The sequence below is a fragment of the Lissotriton helveticus genome, chromosome 11 (assembly GCF_964261635.1).
Source record: "Lissotriton helveticus chromosome 11, aLisHel1.1, whole genome shotgun sequence".
Lineage (NCBI taxonomy): Eukaryota > Metazoa > Chordata > Amphibia > Caudata > Salamandridae > Lissotriton > Lissotriton helveticus.
In genome coordinates, this window is record NC_136072.1 from 445,738,591 (window position 1) to 445,758,018 (window position 19,428).

Below are 19,428 nucleotides of genomic sequence, written 5' to 3' on the forward strand. Positions count from 1 at the left end.
TTTATTCAATTATAATCTTAGGAGATTTTCACATTCCTTTATGCTCGATGAATTGTTATGTAACCGATTTCTTGGGCCCTGCTCCAGGCCTGCTTTCTCAGGTGGTTTCTTATAATGCACTTTGGTCACACTTTAGTGACCATAATCCTATTTATATTATACTGGGTGTTGGTATCGGAATAATTGGTAAACCTGGGGAAGCACCTAATGAAAACTGCCTAAAGTTAAAAGATCAGGGTCGTAGGCTAAAATGAAGCAAGGTAGCCCCGTACCTTTTCTTCCAAAACCTATGTCTTAAAGTTGATGAGGCCCTAGGGGTTTGTCTAGAACATACAAAGACAGGGGTAGAAATTATCTTGCCATTTGAGAAGATCTGTGAAAAGGTGGCTAAGGGGCTGACACTCCCAAGTAGAAATTGTTAGGCTGTAGGCGAGCGGTGGTTTGATCACAAATGTACAGTAGCACATCGAAAGCTTTTTGGGCCCTTAAAACAGGTGCTCCAAGATAAACTCCTTATAGCTGCTTTAAGAAAGTCCTATAAGTGTGCCCTGGAAGCCCATAAACATGAAGTCAAACAAGAAGCCTGTACAAGAAGTGGATGTGCTTAAAAACAGTGCCAGGTTCTGGGAGATTGTAAATAAACCTTTTTTTACTGGCATTGGCAATTCTCAGCTGGAATGCACAATTACAGAAGCACTATGGACCTCTTATTTTAAACTTGTATATGAGGAGCAGTTAGACATGGAAATTCCCACTTTTTTCTTGCATAACCAGGGTTCATATAGTCTGGTTTTTAATGAGCAATTAGTGGGGATGGCATTACACAAATGTCAAGTAATAAGGTCCCCCGACCAGATGGTGTTCCGACTGACTTCTATAAATCGAACATGGCTTTTTGGTCAAAAATATTAATGTTTTTAATGGGACAAGCCAGCATGGGTTCCCGAGGTGCTGGTCCCAATCTACCATCATTCCGGTGTTAGAAATGGGATATCTGGTTGGCTGAGGCTTGTGCCAAAGCCAGGCAGAGACCACCACTCTAGTCGGGGCAAGGGAGTTACACCCCAAGAATAACTCCTGCTCACCCCTTTGGCAACGTGACACGAGCAGTAAGGCTTATCCCGGAGGCAATGTGTAAAGCATTTGCGCACGCACCCACCAGCAACAACATCCCAGGCCCCCCACAAAAGGAACTCCACACAAGGTTATATCAAAAATAGCCTTTGTATTCTCAAAACACATCAGATAGGAATCACACAATATACATTGTGCCAACTGGCACAGGCAATATTTATTTTAATATTTACACATGACAGGGCCACGTGGGCCACTGTCAGAATTATGATAGAGTGAACTTGGTAAAGAAATAGTAAAAGGATATATGAACTTAGAACATAGCCATTAATCGCCGGCAGACACTATACTCAACGTCAACCTGTAATATAAATCATAACAGGCACAATATCCCACAAGTTTAAATACATTAGACCCTAACCACCTAAGTAAGAATTACACTAGGGGCGTAAATCACACAGGGAAGTATAATCTCCCTAACACAAACTAAGATAGGTAAAACCACCTCATAATCATAAGCCATATTTAGAGGTATCAAAATTGGGTGTGCAAAACATACTATACACCATATATTTCCTAGCACCCAAAAGCATCAGCACATAAATTACTTTAGGGCCTGGCGCCCTGTAACAGTAAACATCCCTCTGGCCAAAAGGCCATCTAAAAAGGGGGCTCAAATGTCCTATGTCCATAAAGTCAGGGCTGTTGCCTAAGCAGCAAAGGTCAAGATTGCGCCACTGTGCAAAACCTAAACATTGCCGCTGCCCACTACTTGCTGGGCAGTGGAGAACAATGAGCTGGAGGCCTAAACCAATGGTTCTGTGCGAGTCGGTAGCCTGGGCGGGCTACAGCGAGGTTGAAAATAAGAGTCTCGCAAATCCAGCGGACCGCGTCGGTACGGGCCCACTCATATGTCGACAGACTCAGTCACAGTACCTTTTACTTGGGGCGGCCGGCACGGATGTGAGAGCCGGTTCCGGTGATCGTCGCGGTGCAGAAAGGAAGTGTTGCAGGACGCGTTGTCTCTCGATGCGGTGCAGGCAATGGCCCGTTGACAGAGTCGGTGGATCCAAGGCTTGTGTTGCAGGGCGAGACGGTGCTTCGATGCAGTGCTTGCAGCTTGCGGTGCGGCGAACCGGTCGGAGTTCGGGAGCTAGCGTTGATCAGTCTGGACAGCGATGCGAGTCGGGCAGTGCATCACGAAGCATGCGAGGCGGTGCCCAATTCCGGTACTGTCACAGGACTCAAAGTCAACATCAGTGACCGCGTCTGTCAGACCAGTTCGATTTGGTGTAGCGAGGCATTGCACATCGCGCTGTCTACCAATCTCGGTGCAGACTACAGCTCGGTGATGGCGTCAGGATGGAGTCGGTGAGCGCAGAGCTTGCGTTGTTCGAGGCGGACGTTTCTTGATGCGGTGCCTACAGGACACCGGGCCGGTCGTGAGAGTCGGTCACAGCTCCCTGCCTCTGTAGCCACTTGTTTCCAGCAGCAATTCACAAAGGCTGGTGAATCCACTGGTCCTGGGACTTCGGTCAGGGGGCAAGCTCTCTTCCTAGCCCTTGAAGTTCCTTGTACAAGTTGAAATGAAAGTCCACAAGGCATCCAGGGCATCCAGGGGCTGGGCAGGCTGTAACAAGCCTTGGCAAAATCAACATCAAGAGGAAAAGGTTTAAGAAGCCCTGGGGCATCAAGGATGGAGCAAAACCACTCCCAGTAAGGAAAATCCTCCAGGCATCCAGGGGCTAGGCAGGGCCCAGGAAGGCAAGCCTTCCCCTGGGCCCCAGCAGCAGCACGCCCCTGGTAGATTCAAGTAGCAGAACAAGAACATTTTACATGGGGTCACAGCCCCTTTTTATACACACTTTTCCTTTGTCTCCAAAGGTGCAGGCAAGGGGCGAATCAGATGCAACTGGTTCTGGAGCACTTTGTTTTGCTCAGCCCATCTCCCTATTCACAGGACAGGCCAGGGACATCAGACACACTACAGGGGGTGGAGCCAGCCTTGTGGAGGGAAGGCCCAGCCCTATTCGGGTCCCAGGTGCAACTCCTCCCTCCCATCTATATGCAGATCTCCCCATTCACCACCGGGCAGACCCATCCGGACTCCTGGAGCCAAGCACACCAGCCAGCTCCAGCCAATCACAAGCCAGACAGTCAATTCCATTCACTGCACACAGAAATGCCAACTTCTAAAAGTGGCACTTCTACACTAGACCCCTTAAATCTGCGCACACCGTCACGCAGAATTTAATCTCACGAGTTCGCACATACCAAACTCGACCCTGCACTCCCCACACATCAGGAACTACCATGGACACACATATTCCCCATACATTCCTATCGGAGGGCAGGCCAGTCTCACCACACGCACTCAGAGAGCGCACGCACTTTGCACTGGGCCACAGTGCTAAAGTGCGCAGAGACCAGAAATCGACCAACATTATGCCAGAGTTCAAGGCAAAAAGTTCAGGGCTAACCTACCAAAAGGACCAAGTCCAACATCCGGTATTTAAGAAGGGCCAGAGGGGGCACCCGCGCTGCTACAGACCTATATCCCTGATTGATTCCTCTGTGAAAGTAGTAGGAAGAAGGATTATTAGCAAATTAATGGAGTGGTTTGAAGGGAGCGGAATACTAATCAAACTTGCAATATGGTTTCAGGAAGGGTAGTAGTACAATTGACCAGTGTATACATTTACAGTTGTTAGCAGGGAATAATACATCTGGCCTTTATGGACCTGTCTTCGGCTTTCAACCGAGTCAACAGGTCAAAACCATGGGTATTATTAATTGACATGGGTATGGACCATGCTATAGTGAATTTTCTGGTGGACATGCACAGTGACCTTTATGCGAGGGTGAGATTTAAACAGAGGGGTAATTACACAGAGCAATTTCTTATAGGTAGAGGCATCAGATAGGGCTGCATTTTAGCTCCACTTCTATTCACCTTATACATAAACAATCTTGAAACTTCCCAGAGCATAGCCTGTCAAAATATTCCTCGAGCGGGGGCATGGTCAATCCCCGCTCTTTTATACGCAGACGATGCAGTTCTACTAACTTGTACTGCAGTGGGGCTCCAAAGACTCCTGGATTCTTTTGCGATCTTCATAAGTTCCCTGGATCTTAACCTCAATATATCTAAATCGCACACCATCGTTCTGGGCCAGAGACCAAAAAAGCAGAAAACATTCCACTGCCAAGGGTCTGAATTAACAAGGGTGACTTCATTTACATACATAGGGGTTCTGTTTGATGAGAAGGATTCGTGGGCGCAACAAAGGAAAGCAAAAAAACACACTATGGCAAGATTTACAGCATCTCTTCTTGGTTTTGCGCAGAGACTCGGGCCAAGACAATTGAAGCTATCCTTTAATATTTATAGATCAATATGTATTGCCATCTCCAAGAATGGGTCAGCTATCTAGGGCTATAAGCCAGGAACGGATTTACAAATAGTGGAAAATAAATTCTTAAGGAATTTGCTTTCAGTCCCGCAATCCACTCCCTCGTATATTATTCATCAGGAACTAGGTCATGGTTTTGTAACCGATCTGCAAGGGCTGGCCCCCCTTGAATGTTGGCTAACGATCTGGATTAACCCTGAATTGTTGATGAATAGAGAGATCGTTCGGGATTTTTTATCCTTGGACAGAACCAGCTGCATTCAGTGGTTACAGTATGTAAAGAAGATGACAAGAACATTAGGTTGACCTGACCTCTTTGACTCTCCAGAAAAGGTCTGGAAAGAGGATCTACCGTGGGTCAAAAAAGATTTTTTTAAACATGATGTACACAGAGAGAGAGTAAAATGAGATAACAAAACCTATGGTGTGATCCTACCTTCTGCTAAAAACATCTCCATCAACAGAACATTACTTCAAGGTAGTAACAAAGCCACACCATTGCTTTCTTTTAACTAGATTCTGTTTTAATCTCCTTCATTGTATACTTGCCGAGCCACAGGGTTGGAGCAAGGTGAAAGACCTAGTCCTTACACCTGTGAAAACTTTTCCACTCAAGATGCTATGCACTTTATCTTGTTCTGTGATCACTTCCATGAAATGCGTAGGAAGTTGTTATTGCCAACTTTGAAGGGCAAAGGTTTTACCCAGGTACGCCCGGTATTGGTGTAACTTCAGATGTTGAATGACACTTGGGAGATTTTTAATATTGCTAGTTTTTCAGTCACCGTTGTCGGGGAAAGGAACAGTAAGAATGTTAGGTCCAGTAATGCAGCAGTCATTCTAGAATTATGCTGAAAGATGTTAAATGTGTGCCCTTCTTATCTGAAGTGTATCATTACAGACTTGAGTAAAGAAGAATGGCTGCTTATCTGTGATTGCTCCCTTGTTTTAAAGATATGACAGATGTTTTACTTAGATTTAAACAAATGAATGGTGCCTAAGATTATTTTCGGACACCGCCAGCTGCCTTGCCCCACTGAATTTTACCTTCTGGGGCATTTTCCTTTAAACTTTCTCTTAGTCCGCAGGTAAGTTGAGATAGGGCCCCAATTTGTGTCTCTAAACTGCGCATCACAACTGTTATCCATAGCTTTTGCCTTTGCCCCACCTCATGTGACTAGATGCTCAGAGTTGGCACTTTGATCTTATGAGCGCTAGTATATCACTGCAAATTTTGAAATTCATAACTCTGGTTCTACTGATAGAATTTTTGTTGTTTTAGTGTCAAATCATTTATTCAATTTTACAATTGTTGTGAGATTTTTCTAGTGTTGTGTTTTCACTTTATTGCTGTTTGAGTGCTGCATAAATATTTTACACATTGCCTCTAAGTTAAGCTTGATTGCTTTTGTGCCAAGCTACCAGAGGGTTAAGCACAGGTTACTTTAGTACTTTTGTGGTTCACCCTAACCTGGAACATGATTGTTGCTTGAGAAGGGTATTCACACCCGCCACTTCATTCAAGAATCCAATTTCTAATAGGTCTCAACAGGATTGAGGGTTTTCAGTGTAGGCATAGCTTTTCCGAGTTATGGTTCTGACTTCCCTGAATTATGCTGGCCTATCTATTTTCATTTCCCGAGGGGTGATAGGATAATAATTGGGAAATGGAGGGGAGAGAAAGCAGGTTAGGTAGAGATTTCATAGTCAGTAGAGAGATAGGCAAGACATCCTTGTTCATGTCTCTACCTCTTGATAGAAGCTTTTAGGGCCTGAAGGATACTCATTATGATCTGTGGTTAAATCAAAATGGTTGGATCAAGACTTTCCCAATTTCATTCATGGTATTGTTCAGCTCACAGTTTTTGGTTTTGTGCCACGACTAAGTAAAACTCCCGATGTATTCCCCCAAGACTGCAAGCCTTTATTATAAAGAAGAGTACATCAGTTTTAATGGAACCCATCTGTGATTATGATATTTGTTACTGATTAAGGTTGCCTTGTTAGTCGTCTGGGCTCTGTGTTTGTGGTATTTCAATGTAAGTTTGAATAGGCCCAAGGGAGGTCATGGATCCTGCAGTCTGCAATGAAGTCCTGTTTTTGATTTTGGGACCATAATACGAGTTTGTGAAAAAGACGTAGAATGTTAATCTTGCGATTCGTTGCGGCATGGTTTTGATCTGCACCCAACAGATTTCACTCAGCAATGTAAGATCATATGACAGTAAGATGTTGCATTAGACTTAAAACGTGTGCATAAGTATGACTTCATATTTGGTTACCACCATTTTGAGGGACAGTATCACCCTTGGTGCAGCATTAGTATCGGTGTGGAAAACCACAAGGGCCACAAATTACATGTAAACGTACAAAATTCCCTTTGATGCAGCATTGGCGGTAGTGTTTAATTACTTTAGGAGCACAAACCTCCATTACACTGCTTGGATGTTAAGTTTAATCACCTATGTACTGCAGTGGAAAGTAGTATTTCGGCTGTACAACACCCCCTTCTCTCCCACCCACCCCCCATAGCCATTATGATATGACTGAAATATTGTTGTGGCCTGAAATGTGAATGGCACTGCCTTCAAGCAGTGGCTGAATGTGATTGCAGTGGGCAGACATTTTGATACTTAAAGTGTGCTCTCTATTACTGAAAATACGCCAGCATGGTAGATTTTCCACCAATAAGTTTAGGGCTGGGGCAGGAAAGGCAGCATTGCTGGGTGGGAAATGGTTTACTTTGCAAAATGCAGTGAACATCCGCCACATGCGTCCATTAGTAGTTATCTCACCACCACATCCATGGGTTTTCCTAGATCAGTTCTGTACCAGATCTACATTTTAGGACAGCATCAATAAAGTACATTCATATCCTATGTATTTATCTCAGCGGGAGACAGTTACACCAGGCTCTCATTATCCCATCAGTTATCATAGCAAACATTTGTATAAAAAGAAATTCTGTTGGTCTAACATTGTATTGTGCGTTCCTGTCTGATAAAATGTCAAGGTGCTGCTAACCACTTTCCTGTCTTTGTCTTTCAGATGCATTTCATTCTTCTGTTCAGCCGGCAAGGGAAGTTAAGATTGCAGAAATGGTACATCACAGTGCTGGAGAAGGAGAGGAAAAAGATCACACGAGAAGTTATTCAGATTATTCTCTCCCGCAATCCAAAGACGAGCAGTTTTGTTGAGTGGAAAGATCTTAAGCTTGTTTACAAAAGGTGTGAGTAATTTTGTAAAAAGTGTAATGACAAACGGTTTAAAAAGGCAAAGGGCTTTGTTGGCTACTAGTTAAAATCCAGTAATTGGGATTGATACATATTTTAGGATTTATTTCTCATTTAGGAACAGTGAGGTTCATGTGTTTAACTTTTTGAGTTGTCCTTTACAGCCAGCTTTAGCTATCTGTAGGCAGGTCTATTCTTTCCAATGCACATCATATACTTAGAATGGGCTTTTAGTCAGCCCCCCTTGCTCATGATTAGATGGTTATGTTGGGCCTTTCTTTTGTATACTCTTGATCTGACTGTTGTGATTCTTTGTAATATTTCCCTAAGTACACTGTTTAATTTTCACTCATAGCTGCTAGCTAGCTACATATTCTGTAAATATCAAGATTTTAGGTACTTTAAGCAGACATTACGGTTTTCAAGCAAAATAAAACCTTTCGTTGATACACTTGCATTTTTATACATTTTATTATGGTTAGATTCCTTATGAGGGAATTTGTTTTTGATAAGTGGTTTACTATTGGTTTATCACGTACACAACGAAGATTGGAGTTGGTATTGGAGATTTCTGTAATGCACAGGTGAGTGAATTAAAATGAAGTGATAGACTGGACCGTTGTGTCTACCACATAGGTTGGAAAGACTATGTAAAGCCTCATGGCAAGTTTATCATAGTAGATCACAAAATGACAAGCTGCCATTTGTAGACTTATATGTAAATCCCTCACCCCCACCCCCCTGGAGTGTAATTGAGTTGGATCATTTAAAACATTTGACAGGTTTCAAAGGAAGAATAGAACTATGCCCCTTGCCAGAATTCACCATGGCCATGTTCCAAGCAAACCAATGTTTATACAACTTGCGTGCCAACAGCTGGAGGGTAGCAGTTCTTGGAAGTGTAGAAGAAGAATTAGAGGTGTTTGGATCTGAATCCCAGAACTCTGCACAAGCTGGTGTAACTGTATGTGTGACATTTGCAATAGTTCCTAACAATGTAGAATGCAAAGATCTGCATTGGAGTTACCGTCACTTTATTAATAATTTCCACAGACACCAAGCCACATCTATGGAATTGAGTTCTGCTACAAATTACCTACATGCACCTTCAAAGCATCTTGATTCTGAGGCCTTAAATTGTAGGCCAGCCAACCCCAACAGACTTCTTTTCCCCATGATCCCTGAAACCTAACACTATATTTAATTCTATCCGAGAAACATTGTTTCTTTTAGAAGTCCATATATTATGCATTAAGATATTTCCTTGCTACCTCCTGCAACTCAGAAGGACATTGTCTTTAATGGCCCGCATCGGTTACCATTATTCCAAATCTAATTTCTAAAAATTAGGACATAATCCGCTAAATGTGAGTACTCATTTCCGAGCTACATGTCTAGCCAAAAAGTCTATACTTGCCCCTCAGCTGGCTAGTAGTGATAAGGTTGGCGTATGCATTTTTAACTTTTGCTTGTGCTATGCTTGTGAAATCTATTGTATTTAATATGAATCTTAAAAGGTGTGCAAATTCCGCCCTTCCTTTTCATTCGGGTGTGTGCTTGTCACTTACTTTTCCTCCGTTTCTATTGGTTGTAGCATACCATTTCCTGTTCTTCGAGTCATCATTTTATCAGTGTGCAGATTATTTTAATTGCGAGCATGCTGCTTTTTTCAACCTACTTCTTGGTGACTGGGCATCTTACTGTATTTAAATTTAACATTTCCTTTATTTGGTGCGAGTATTTCACTTATTTTTCTATATGTAGGCACAGGGAGATTAAGCAATTTGTTTACAGGATGTTGAGCCAGGACTCAAACTTGGTTCCCCAGCTCTAAAGTCTGCCGCTCTGGCCACAACGCCACATCCTCTTCCCCTCTCTCCGAGCCTTGCTTTCTTCAACTGTCTAACCAAAGGGTGCTTTAAGGAAATAAAGCAGAGGCGAAGCAAGGATGGTATATGCTCTAAATACATTCAGTTGAACTGCATCAATGTCAGTGGATTTGCAAATTAACAAACCAGTTGCCTAACAAGTATTTAATTTTCAATTACTCTAACGCGTTTATAACATCTATCCCCAAGACAAGACTTGGTTACAGCTGGTGACTTTTAGAACTTGCAAATATCTTGGGAAAACGAGTTTACAGTTTTAGCCCCTTTCAGAGTGCATTTTGTGCAAGCAGCATCTATAATAATCCACATTTGTAAAGCGCACAATCACCCGTAAGGGTCTCTAGGCGCTGGGGGCCGTCGGGAAGATTAAGCAAGCTATTGCCCAGAGTTACATGGTGCTGGACTAATCTGCCGCCGGAGCCGGGGATCGAACCCTGATCCCCAGATTCCAGCGTCAGTCGCCCTGGCCGCGCGCCACACCTCTCCCTCTATCAGCAAGGACGTTCTCCTTGCTTTCCCCATCGTCTTTGCTTCCTCTTCATTGGTGCTTGCACTCATCTCAACCTAAACCTCTCCATGGCCGCTGCTCCCCCTTCTTCCAAAACCAAACTCAATCCATGTAGCAGGTGTGCTTTCAGCAGCAGCAGGATCTTGCTGTGAGTGCCAGGGAAGGCTGCTTTACACATTTATTATGCAACGCTCCTTCAAACCAAATCACACCTCTTTCAAACTGTTTACCCAGTTCACGCGCCAGAGCTGTTACACAGCGCGAAAACAGTTATAACGTACAATGGATCCTGTGTCATTGGTTTGCAAACACTAATAGGCATGCTGCCTGCCACACAGAATGTGTTGCAGCGATCACCGCCGATACAGGAGATAGCTGCCCTTTTCCATTCATTAATATGAGAGTCGTAGAACCACACAATATGAAAGATGTCACAGTTGGACATTTGGGATGTAGCCCACTACGCAATCTGCTGATTGTTATCTCAATAGACATTCTCCCCACCCCCCTTCACTGTCTAGCCAAGCATATCACTGATCTCTTTGGCCACCAGGCTGACTGAATTGCTTGGTAAAAAGCCGTTGTGATGTTTGCTTTGCAACTCATTTTCTTTTGCCATAATTTTGTCTAGTATCAAATGTTATATCTAATCTAAAAAGGGGGAGGAAGAAGGAGCTGTGATCCACTCAGCTTCCTGTTGTAATACAATATATCAATGGGAAATGGATCACTAGTACCTAAGTAACCAGGGTTCAGTGTTCTTGCCATCCTTCAATAGAAAACGCTCATTCACGTATCAGGCAATGAGGCGATGTATCTTGATTCTCCACCTTATTAAAAACGTGACCGCATCATCATCGGGTTTCTTTTTCTCGTTCTATCCTCCACCTGTAGGAGAAACCACTGGTTATTGCAGTAGTGATCAGTGATAAATAAGGGGTGCTCAGGTGAGGTGAGTTTGGGTAAAGTGAGTTAAAAATGACACGTATTACCTGAACTGTATCTTTATTCAGTTCGGATTGGTGGCGAATAAAAACAGTGTTGTGCGTGGGAAGACGGGTTACCAGTCTAACACACTAGACTAGAGTGAAAGCTAGATATGTTTCAGCCCCATATAGTTTCCCTGACAGGTGGCCATCTTCAGGACTATGTAGAGTGAAGGCTGCTGATTGTAGCAGTCTAGGTGAGGACGGATTCAGTTCATCTAATGAAAATAAAGGTTAAACAGTACCTTTCAGTCCTTAATTACGGACTTCCTCAGGGTACCGGCGGGCTTTTTTGGCCTCGATTGCACGCACAGTACGACTTGTGATTGCTCTTCTTTCGGTGCCCCCAAATCTGCTGATTGTTATCTCAATAGACATTCTCCCTCCCCCGGTACACAGTCTAGCCAACAATATCACTGATCTCTTTGGCCACCAGGCTGACTAAATTGCTTGGTAAAAAGCTGTTGTAATATTTGCTTTGCAACTCATTTTCTTTTGCTATAATTTTGTCTAGTATCAAATGTTTACCAGAATAAATCCGTAGCTGATTTTGATTCCTGGCTTTAGAACCACTTACTTACTGAAACTTTAATAAATGCCATATCAAACAACAAACATTTATTAAAAGTGCAGCTTTATGCCATTCTCGTGTCTCTAAATTATTTTCTAAATATTGCAGATTGACAAGAATTAGCATGTCAGCAGAAGTGTTTGCCCCAAACACATGCCCATAATATTAATTTATATGATGTATTTGTGTGCATCCGCTCTTACAATCTTAATAAATATGGTATGTTTGCTGTGTGCATGTGCTCTTACAATAATGTATATTGTGTGTTTCTCATGTGCATCTCTCTACTCTATGAATAACTTATTGATACAATCATCGTAAAGGTGAACAAGAGATGCTCAGCAGCAGGAACTTTTTTTACGGAGTAGTAGTAATGCTTTCTTTTTGCAAGACCCTCCATCCTTCCTTGGTTGGTGCAAAGCCATTCTGAAGCGAAACAGGAAAATGTTGAGTGAAAACAATGTCTGCTCTAGCTACTAACCTGCTAGCAAACTATGCCTAAAGCTCAAAAAGTAAGGCTGCTTCTGCTGTGACCACAGAGGTTTTGTCACTTGAGTCGACAGAACCACTGTATGTAAATTACCCTGAGAAAGTGAAGATACAAGACAATTTCCTTTTTACTTTACAATGAGGTGAGAAGCTGCTTGCAGCAACTCGCACATTACCTCGTCGTCCCTTCTGTTTATCTCCATTATGCAATGAGGCCCCTATGCCTCTTACGCATCCCCTACTAATATCAAAAGGCTCCACCCCAGGGGCGGATTGGCACTGCGGGCACTCGGGCATGGGCCGATGTCTCAGTGCACTCGGTGGGCCGGTTTTCCCCCCTTTCCCAGTCCACAGAGAGCACTGACAGGGAGAGGAAAGCAGCTTCGCTGCTGTTCGGCCGGCCGTTCAGCGATGATCAGCTGTGGCCTCTCCCTGACCCCCTGCCCTGCCAAACAATCATGCTGATGGTGGGCTGGGGAGGGGTGTATGTGTGCCAGAATTGGCCTCCCAGGGGGCCAGTTGTTGTTCAGGCCTATGAGCCATTTTACATAGGCCCCCCTGGGGGCCACGCAGCCCAGAAACAGTGTTTGCATTAGTCCTCACCCACAGCCCTTCTCATTCAGGGCATAGTTGGCGAGGAAGAATGGGTCTCACTATAGGGGCCAGGTGATGTGGGGAACTCGCACCATCTTCATCTTAGCCTCCCCCCCCACTCCCATGGATGGCCCAGAAGCTGTGTTTTTGCTTTAGCCCCTCTCCTGCCACACCATTGCCCCGAGACAGTGAAGGGCTGGGGTGGGCTGAGTACTTTACAAATAGCTGGGGCCTCACTGTTTTCAGATGCTCCTGCGCTGGAGGTCAGGAGAATACTTTTTTTATAGAAAGGGGCCTCGCTGTTTTCAGGTGCTCCTGCGCTGGAGGGCTGGGGAATCATTTTTTAAGAGAAAGGGGCCTCGCTGTTTTCGTATGCTCCAGCGCTGGAAGGCTGGGGAATAATTTTTTAAGAGAAAGGGACCTCGCTGTTTTCTGGTGCTCCTGAGCTGGAGGGCTGGGAATAATTTTTTAACAGAAAGGAGCTTCGCTGTTCTCAGGTGCTTCTTCACTGGAGGACTGGGGAAGAATTTTTTTTAATAGTAATGGGCCTTACTGTTTTTCAGGTGCTCCTGCACTGGAGGGCTGGGGAAAAATTTTGTAATAGAAAGGGGCCTCGCAGTTTTCAGATGCTCCTGCGCTGGAGGGTTGGAGAATATTTTTTTAATAGAAAGGGGCCTCGCTGTTTTCAGGTGCTCCTGCTCTGGAGGGCTGGGTAATCATTTTTTAAGAGAAAGGGGCCTCTCTGTTTTCATATGCTCCTGCGCTGAAGGGCTGGGGAATAATTTTTTAGGAGAAAGAGGCCTCGCTGTTTTTCAGGTGCTCCTGCGCTGGAGGGCTGAGGAATGAGTTTTTAATAGAAAGGTGCCTCGCTGTTTTAAGATGCTCCTGCGCTGGAGGGCTGGGGAATAATTGTGTAAGAGAAAGTGGCCTCACTGTTTTCAGGTGCTCCTGCGCTGGAGGGCTGGGGAATAACTTTTTAAGAGAAAGGGGCCTCGCTGTTTTCAGGTGCTCCTGAGCTGGAGGGCTGGGGAATACGTTTCTAAGAGAAAGGGGCCTTGCTGTTTTCAGATGCTCCTGCGCTGGTGGGCTGGGAATAATTTGATAATAGAAAGGGGCCTGGCTGTTTTGCAGGTGCTAAGCTTGTAGGACATTGTCACCCTGGCCCTGTGTCCTTCCCAAGAACACTATCCTCCCACTTACATTCCTTGTGTGTTTCATGAAAGGGCACGGCCGCGAAAGTGGGCCACGCCGCGAAAGTGGGCCACGCCCCGTGAAAGTGGGCCACGCCCCGCAAATATGGGCCACTTTTTTTCGGCAGTGCCTGGACCAAATTGTGATCCCAATCCGACCCTGCCCATCACAACTCCTGTTCTTTTGTGTCTGTAGACACAGTAGGGTGAGTGCGGCGTACTCGCTCCAGCGTAGGTTCATTTCTTTGGTTGGTGGTGGTGTGGGCTGCTTCCTTTTTGCCACTTCATGATGGTTCCTCATCCGGTGAGTGTTCTGTGATCCCTTGGTGTGTTTACCTGTCTATTTTCACCAGGTCAGGGGTCACGGTGCCTTCATCTGGTTGGGGAGGACGTGGCCTGTTGCTGGGTTCCACCGGCCAGAAGGTTTGTAGTGCCTTTCTCCGCAGGGTGTGTGTATTGCTGTGTGGCAGCAGCACTCAGCTGGTCGGCAGTGGGCTATTGAAAGCTCTGCAGCTGCACATGGCTCTGCAACCGCATTGCAGAGCATGCAGACCGGGTGCTTTTTTAATTATGCACCGAGTGTACACTTGTTGCATTGCGGCACCTCTCAGTTCCTGCTTGCGGTGCGGCGGGTGATGGTTGACCAGTTTTGGCATCTCCTAGGCTGCTGGACCCCAATGGTGGGCACGGATAGGGGATGCCTGTCTCCATTCTTTATGTAACCCGAGGCCTGGGGTGCTCTGGTAAGTCTCCTGTGACCCACTTGGGGAGCATCGTCTGCTCGCGGTGCGGTGGGCTTTCCCTGATTCTGTACTGTTTTTCCTCCCAGCCTGATAAGTGTGGCTCAAATCCACCCGAGTGACTTACCGCACTCACCTATAGTTACCCAATATTAAGTCAGCCGGACCATGGAGAAGAATAAACAAGCAATTTTATTAGGCCACAAACTCCCATATGAGAGGGCCCCATCCGACCTCACCCCTAAGAGTGCGCCGAGAGGACTGACCCATCTCATCACAGCAATACATTATAACATGGTGCAGCAGAATAAAACACACCCATACTGGAAAAATACTGGACCCCAGAGAGGGCGAACAATGGTCTCATACAAGAGGCATGCACACTTGCAGTAGCAACATTTCTTATCGGCCCCCAAGGCCACGGAGCCGAGCCTCCGCATCTCCAGCACATGAGAACAGTTTGATAAGGGGTTTTGCTATTAGTTTCGGTCACAGTAAGCCAAGAAACAAAACTGCTGACATTTGGAATATTCCTATTCCTACGGGAGGGGGTGAGCAAGTGCGACTCGCACGCAGAGAGAAGCGCTCCAAAATGGTGGCACACAGGCTAAGCTAAGGGAACTGCAAATAATGTCATACGCATAAATGAATAACTAAGGAGGGAATATAAACGTAAATGCATAAGTGAATACATCATTAGTTAGACACATTCTGCTAACTCATAAGCGTAATATATGCAGTGGGCGGGGCATCGAAAACTGAAACCTATCAGACCCTCCTTTTAGCAGGATGTGGCTAACATGAGTGCAGCCTTTGTTAACTAAAAGGAGAGTCTTTACACAAAATGCTAAGGGACGGGGCACTACACTAATCAAAAATATCATCATCAAAAAGCATCAACCAGTGTATATCATGGAGCTCAACATCATTGGAAACAGGGTATTGTTGTGTTGGACGTTTGGAGACTCGTATATTGCTGGCACACATGGAACAACAAGGGGGAAGGCAATAAACACAGAGGCAGCAAGTCAGTAGTACAACAACAATCCCTACAATCCCCATCAAAATTTTCCAACCCCAAGAAGAGAAAATGCCCCACAACCATGTCTGTAGTGACCAAGTGCCGGTGCCTATCTTTCTTATAAGCGGCTGAAGGGAGCAACCCACAAACCCAACAATCTGTCACATTATACACAGCATGAGCATGGTGTAGGGTTTTAATAAAAACATTGTCTCGATAGCCCTTACGCATACATTGTTCCCCATAATCAACAGTGACCATATTATGTTCGGGTAGGGCAGAAGGAGTAGGGATAAACTTATAAACTGGGTAAGCTTCATCCAGGAAGAACAGTATCCCAAGAATTATCAAAAAAATAATGATGAATATCACAATAACCACAACTTTTTCCTTTTCGGGACAGAGCATGCCATGGTGAATCTGGTTCGGGTCTGCGAGGAGCAGCAAAAGGCTGCTCCTCCTCTGGGATAGAACGGCCAAAAGGATACATATCACCTAGCTAAAAGTCCAGAACTAAACTAAGGGAATATTCTAAAATGTTCCAGGCACTCCAAAACAAGCCAGAGGGGTTCTTCACCCTTAAAAGGCATCTTCTCCCTGTGTCCGTTAAAGCCTCACAGGCAGGCATTCAAACCTTTAGTCCCTAATCCGTCAACGGAGTCGCACAACTGCAGCAACTCAGGAGCACTAAACCTGGGCCCAGACGCAATCCTAGAGTCCCATTCAACAAAGTCTTGATAGTGCACCAGGGCTCTTACCAGCAGTTCATCCCTACCAGTAAGCTAACCTGTTCGATACTGTCCACACCTATTCCCTAACTCAGCCCTTCTTCCAGTGCTCAGTTGTTCCTCCTCTCTTTTCTGGGCCGCAGATTATAACGAGTGCTCCCTCGCACTTCAGGATCTGTGAACAAAATGGGGAGATCAATAGCAGGAGATGTAGCCTCCGGTGTTTGCTCACTGCGATCAGGAGAGGCCTCACCACTGGCAATCAGAGCTGGCCTCCTTTCACTCTTATTTAGCTCCTCGCCCCTCAATGAAGCATCCGAGAAGGGAATGTAACGAGGAACTGTTGCGCACTCTTCATCAGCAACACCGCCTCTCACCCATTTGTCATAAGGCAGCTGAAGGGGAACACGCTTGACGTGCGAGGCATGGGTCCATGCCTTCCGGCCTTCAACCCGAAGTGCGGTGCGGGTGGTCAGGAGCACCTGCCTCGGCTCCGACCACCTGGGCTCCAAGCAGGACTTCCGTTGGTACTTCTTCACCACAACCCAGTCCCCGGGTTGGATGCTGTGGCCTGGCCCCTCCGGCAACGGCTTCAGGGTGTCTGCTACCTGCTGACGAATAGAACGGAGATCTTTAGTCAAAGCATACAGGTAATCTATCAACAAAGGATATTCAATTTCTGAGAAACATTTAGGTCTAGGGACACCCCGCACGTTGGCAGGTCTACCAAATATAACCTTGTGGGGAGAAACACCTGTCTTAGAATTAACTGTCACTCTAGTGGAAAGCAAAGTCAGGGGAAGTGCATCTTGCCAGCGTAACCCTGTGCTCTCCTGTATCTTGGCCATCTTGAGTTTCAAGGTACCATTGAACCTCTCAACCAGACCCGCAGCCTGGGGGTGTTGGGCTGCGTGGAATTTCTGAGATATTTGCAATCCTTTACAGATCTGCTTCATTAATTCTGCATTGAAAGACGTGCCATTGTCACTCCAGATCACCCGGGGCAAGCCATATCTCGAAAAGTACTCTTTAATCAGCATCTTAGCTGTCGAGATGGCTGTACAATCTTTAGTTGGAAAAGCCTCCACCCACCTACTAAATGAGCATACCACCACTAAGACATATTTAAGGTTGTTAACCCTTTCCATCTCAATATAGTCCATTTGTATGACCTCAAAAGGGAAAGATGGAGGAGCAAAATTGCCAACTGGAACAGGTGTGCCCTTCCCAGGATTATGTCTTAGACAAACCATGCATGCTGTACTAAATGTGTTGCCACCTTGGAAATGTTCTTATTGCTCCACACTGGGTCTAACAATTTGCAGATCCCCTTCGCACTAATATGAGCTGGTCCGTGGGCCATTGTTACCACTGGAAGGACATATGCATTCGGGAGTAGCCATCGTCTTTTGTCTGACACATCCGTCCAACACTCATCTGAGTCCAAGCGCCCCCCCCCATCCTTCCATGATTTCAACTCATCCTCAGTCGCCTTTTCTTGTATGTTCCGCACACTCTGTACAGTATTCGCGAACATATTAACGTCCGGAACCCACCTAACTGGTCCTGCCACAAACATTCGTGGGAGTTTTGTCCTAGCCGTTTCTTTAGCTGTCTGGTCCACAAGTGCATTTCCCCATCCTACATCGTCTACCACCGCCTTGTGTGCACTACACTTGATCACAGCCAGTCGTTTAGGAAGTGTCAAAGCTGTCAATAGTCGTAATATCAATGGGCCGTTCTGAATCTTTTGTCCGTGTGATGTCAAAAATCCCCGTTCCGCCCATAGTCGCCCGTAACTATGAGCCACGCCAAAGGCGTATTGGCTGTCAGTATAAATATTCACATCCAATCCTTCACTCAATTCACACGCTCGCATCAATGCTATTATTTCTGCAGCTTGAGCTGAGTGGTACGGGACCCTAGAAGTCTCCACCACTATTTTTCAATGTTGTGACCGCGTATGCTGCAGTTGAGGTACCATCCGCAAGTTTAAAACAGGAACCATCAACATACAGCTCCCCATCGGGCCTATCAAGGGGGGTGTCCGTCAAATCTATCCTTCCCTTCGTCTCTTCCTCTGTCCGAAACAAACAGTCATGGACTTCATCGTCCTTTTCATCTGAAGGGATGGGTAGTACGTAGCCGGGTTCAAAGTGGCACATCTTTTGATCGTAACATGGGGTGCAAATAATGTCATCTTATACCCAGTAAGACGAGCACTAGTTAAATGCTGCGTCTGCGTCCTGTTCAATAAAATGTCCACAGCATGCGGTACCATTACTGTGAGGGCTGAACCCAGCACGAGCCCCGCCAATTGTCTAATTGAGACCGCAGCAGCCGCTGTAGCCCTTAGACAGCTCGGTAACGCTCTCGCCACATTGTCAAGCATAGCTGAGAAGTAAGCGCAAGGTCTCGGTTTCCCCCCAAAACATTGAGTTAGGACAGACAGCGCTCAACCTTCCGCCTCGTGCACATAAAGAACAAAAGGCTTCTGGTAATCAGGTGTTCCCAAAACAGGTGCAGAGCATACAGCAGTTTTTAGTAACTCAAACGCTTCTTGACATGCTGGAGCCCAAGGTAGGGGTTCGCGCACCTCTTTAGTAGTCAGATACAGAAGGGGTTTTCTTAGTAAGGCATAATTAGGTATCCACTGGCGACAATACGAGGTTATGCCCAAAAACGCGCGCACCTCTCGCTGCGTGTTAGGTACAGCCATATTAGTTATCGCCTTAATGCGCTCCGGTGTCAGCCTCCTCCCCTCCTTCGATAGGGGATGACCTAAGTAGGTAACCTCCTGTCGACAGTATTGGAATTTAGGAAGGGACACCTTGTGTCCTTTGTGAGCCAAATGGTGCAACAATTTAACAGTGGACTCTCGACACCCTTCCTCAGTGTCTGATGCTATGAGAATATCATCCACATATTGCAATAAAACATTACCCTTCGGGAGTTCCAATTCATCCAATTGCGCCTTCAAAGCTTGACTATA

The 19,428-nt window shown here is 45.5% G+C and overlaps 1 protein-coding gene across 2 annotated transcripts in view; it reads left to right on the forward strand.

Moving 5' to 3' along the window:
* The window catches only part of AP1S3 (adaptor related protein complex 1 subunit sigma 3), a 172,039-nt gene that overhangs the window by 65,935 nt on the left and 86,676 nt on the right, over positions 1-19,428 (forward strand). For both annotated transcript variants that reach the window (XM_078665964.1, XM_078665965.1), the window contains exon 2: positions 7,536-7,714. In XM_078665964.1, coding sequence (XP_078522090.1) covers positions 7,536-7,714 — 179 coding nt within the window. The remainder of the gene's footprint in view (positions 1-7,535; positions 7,715-19,428) is intronic.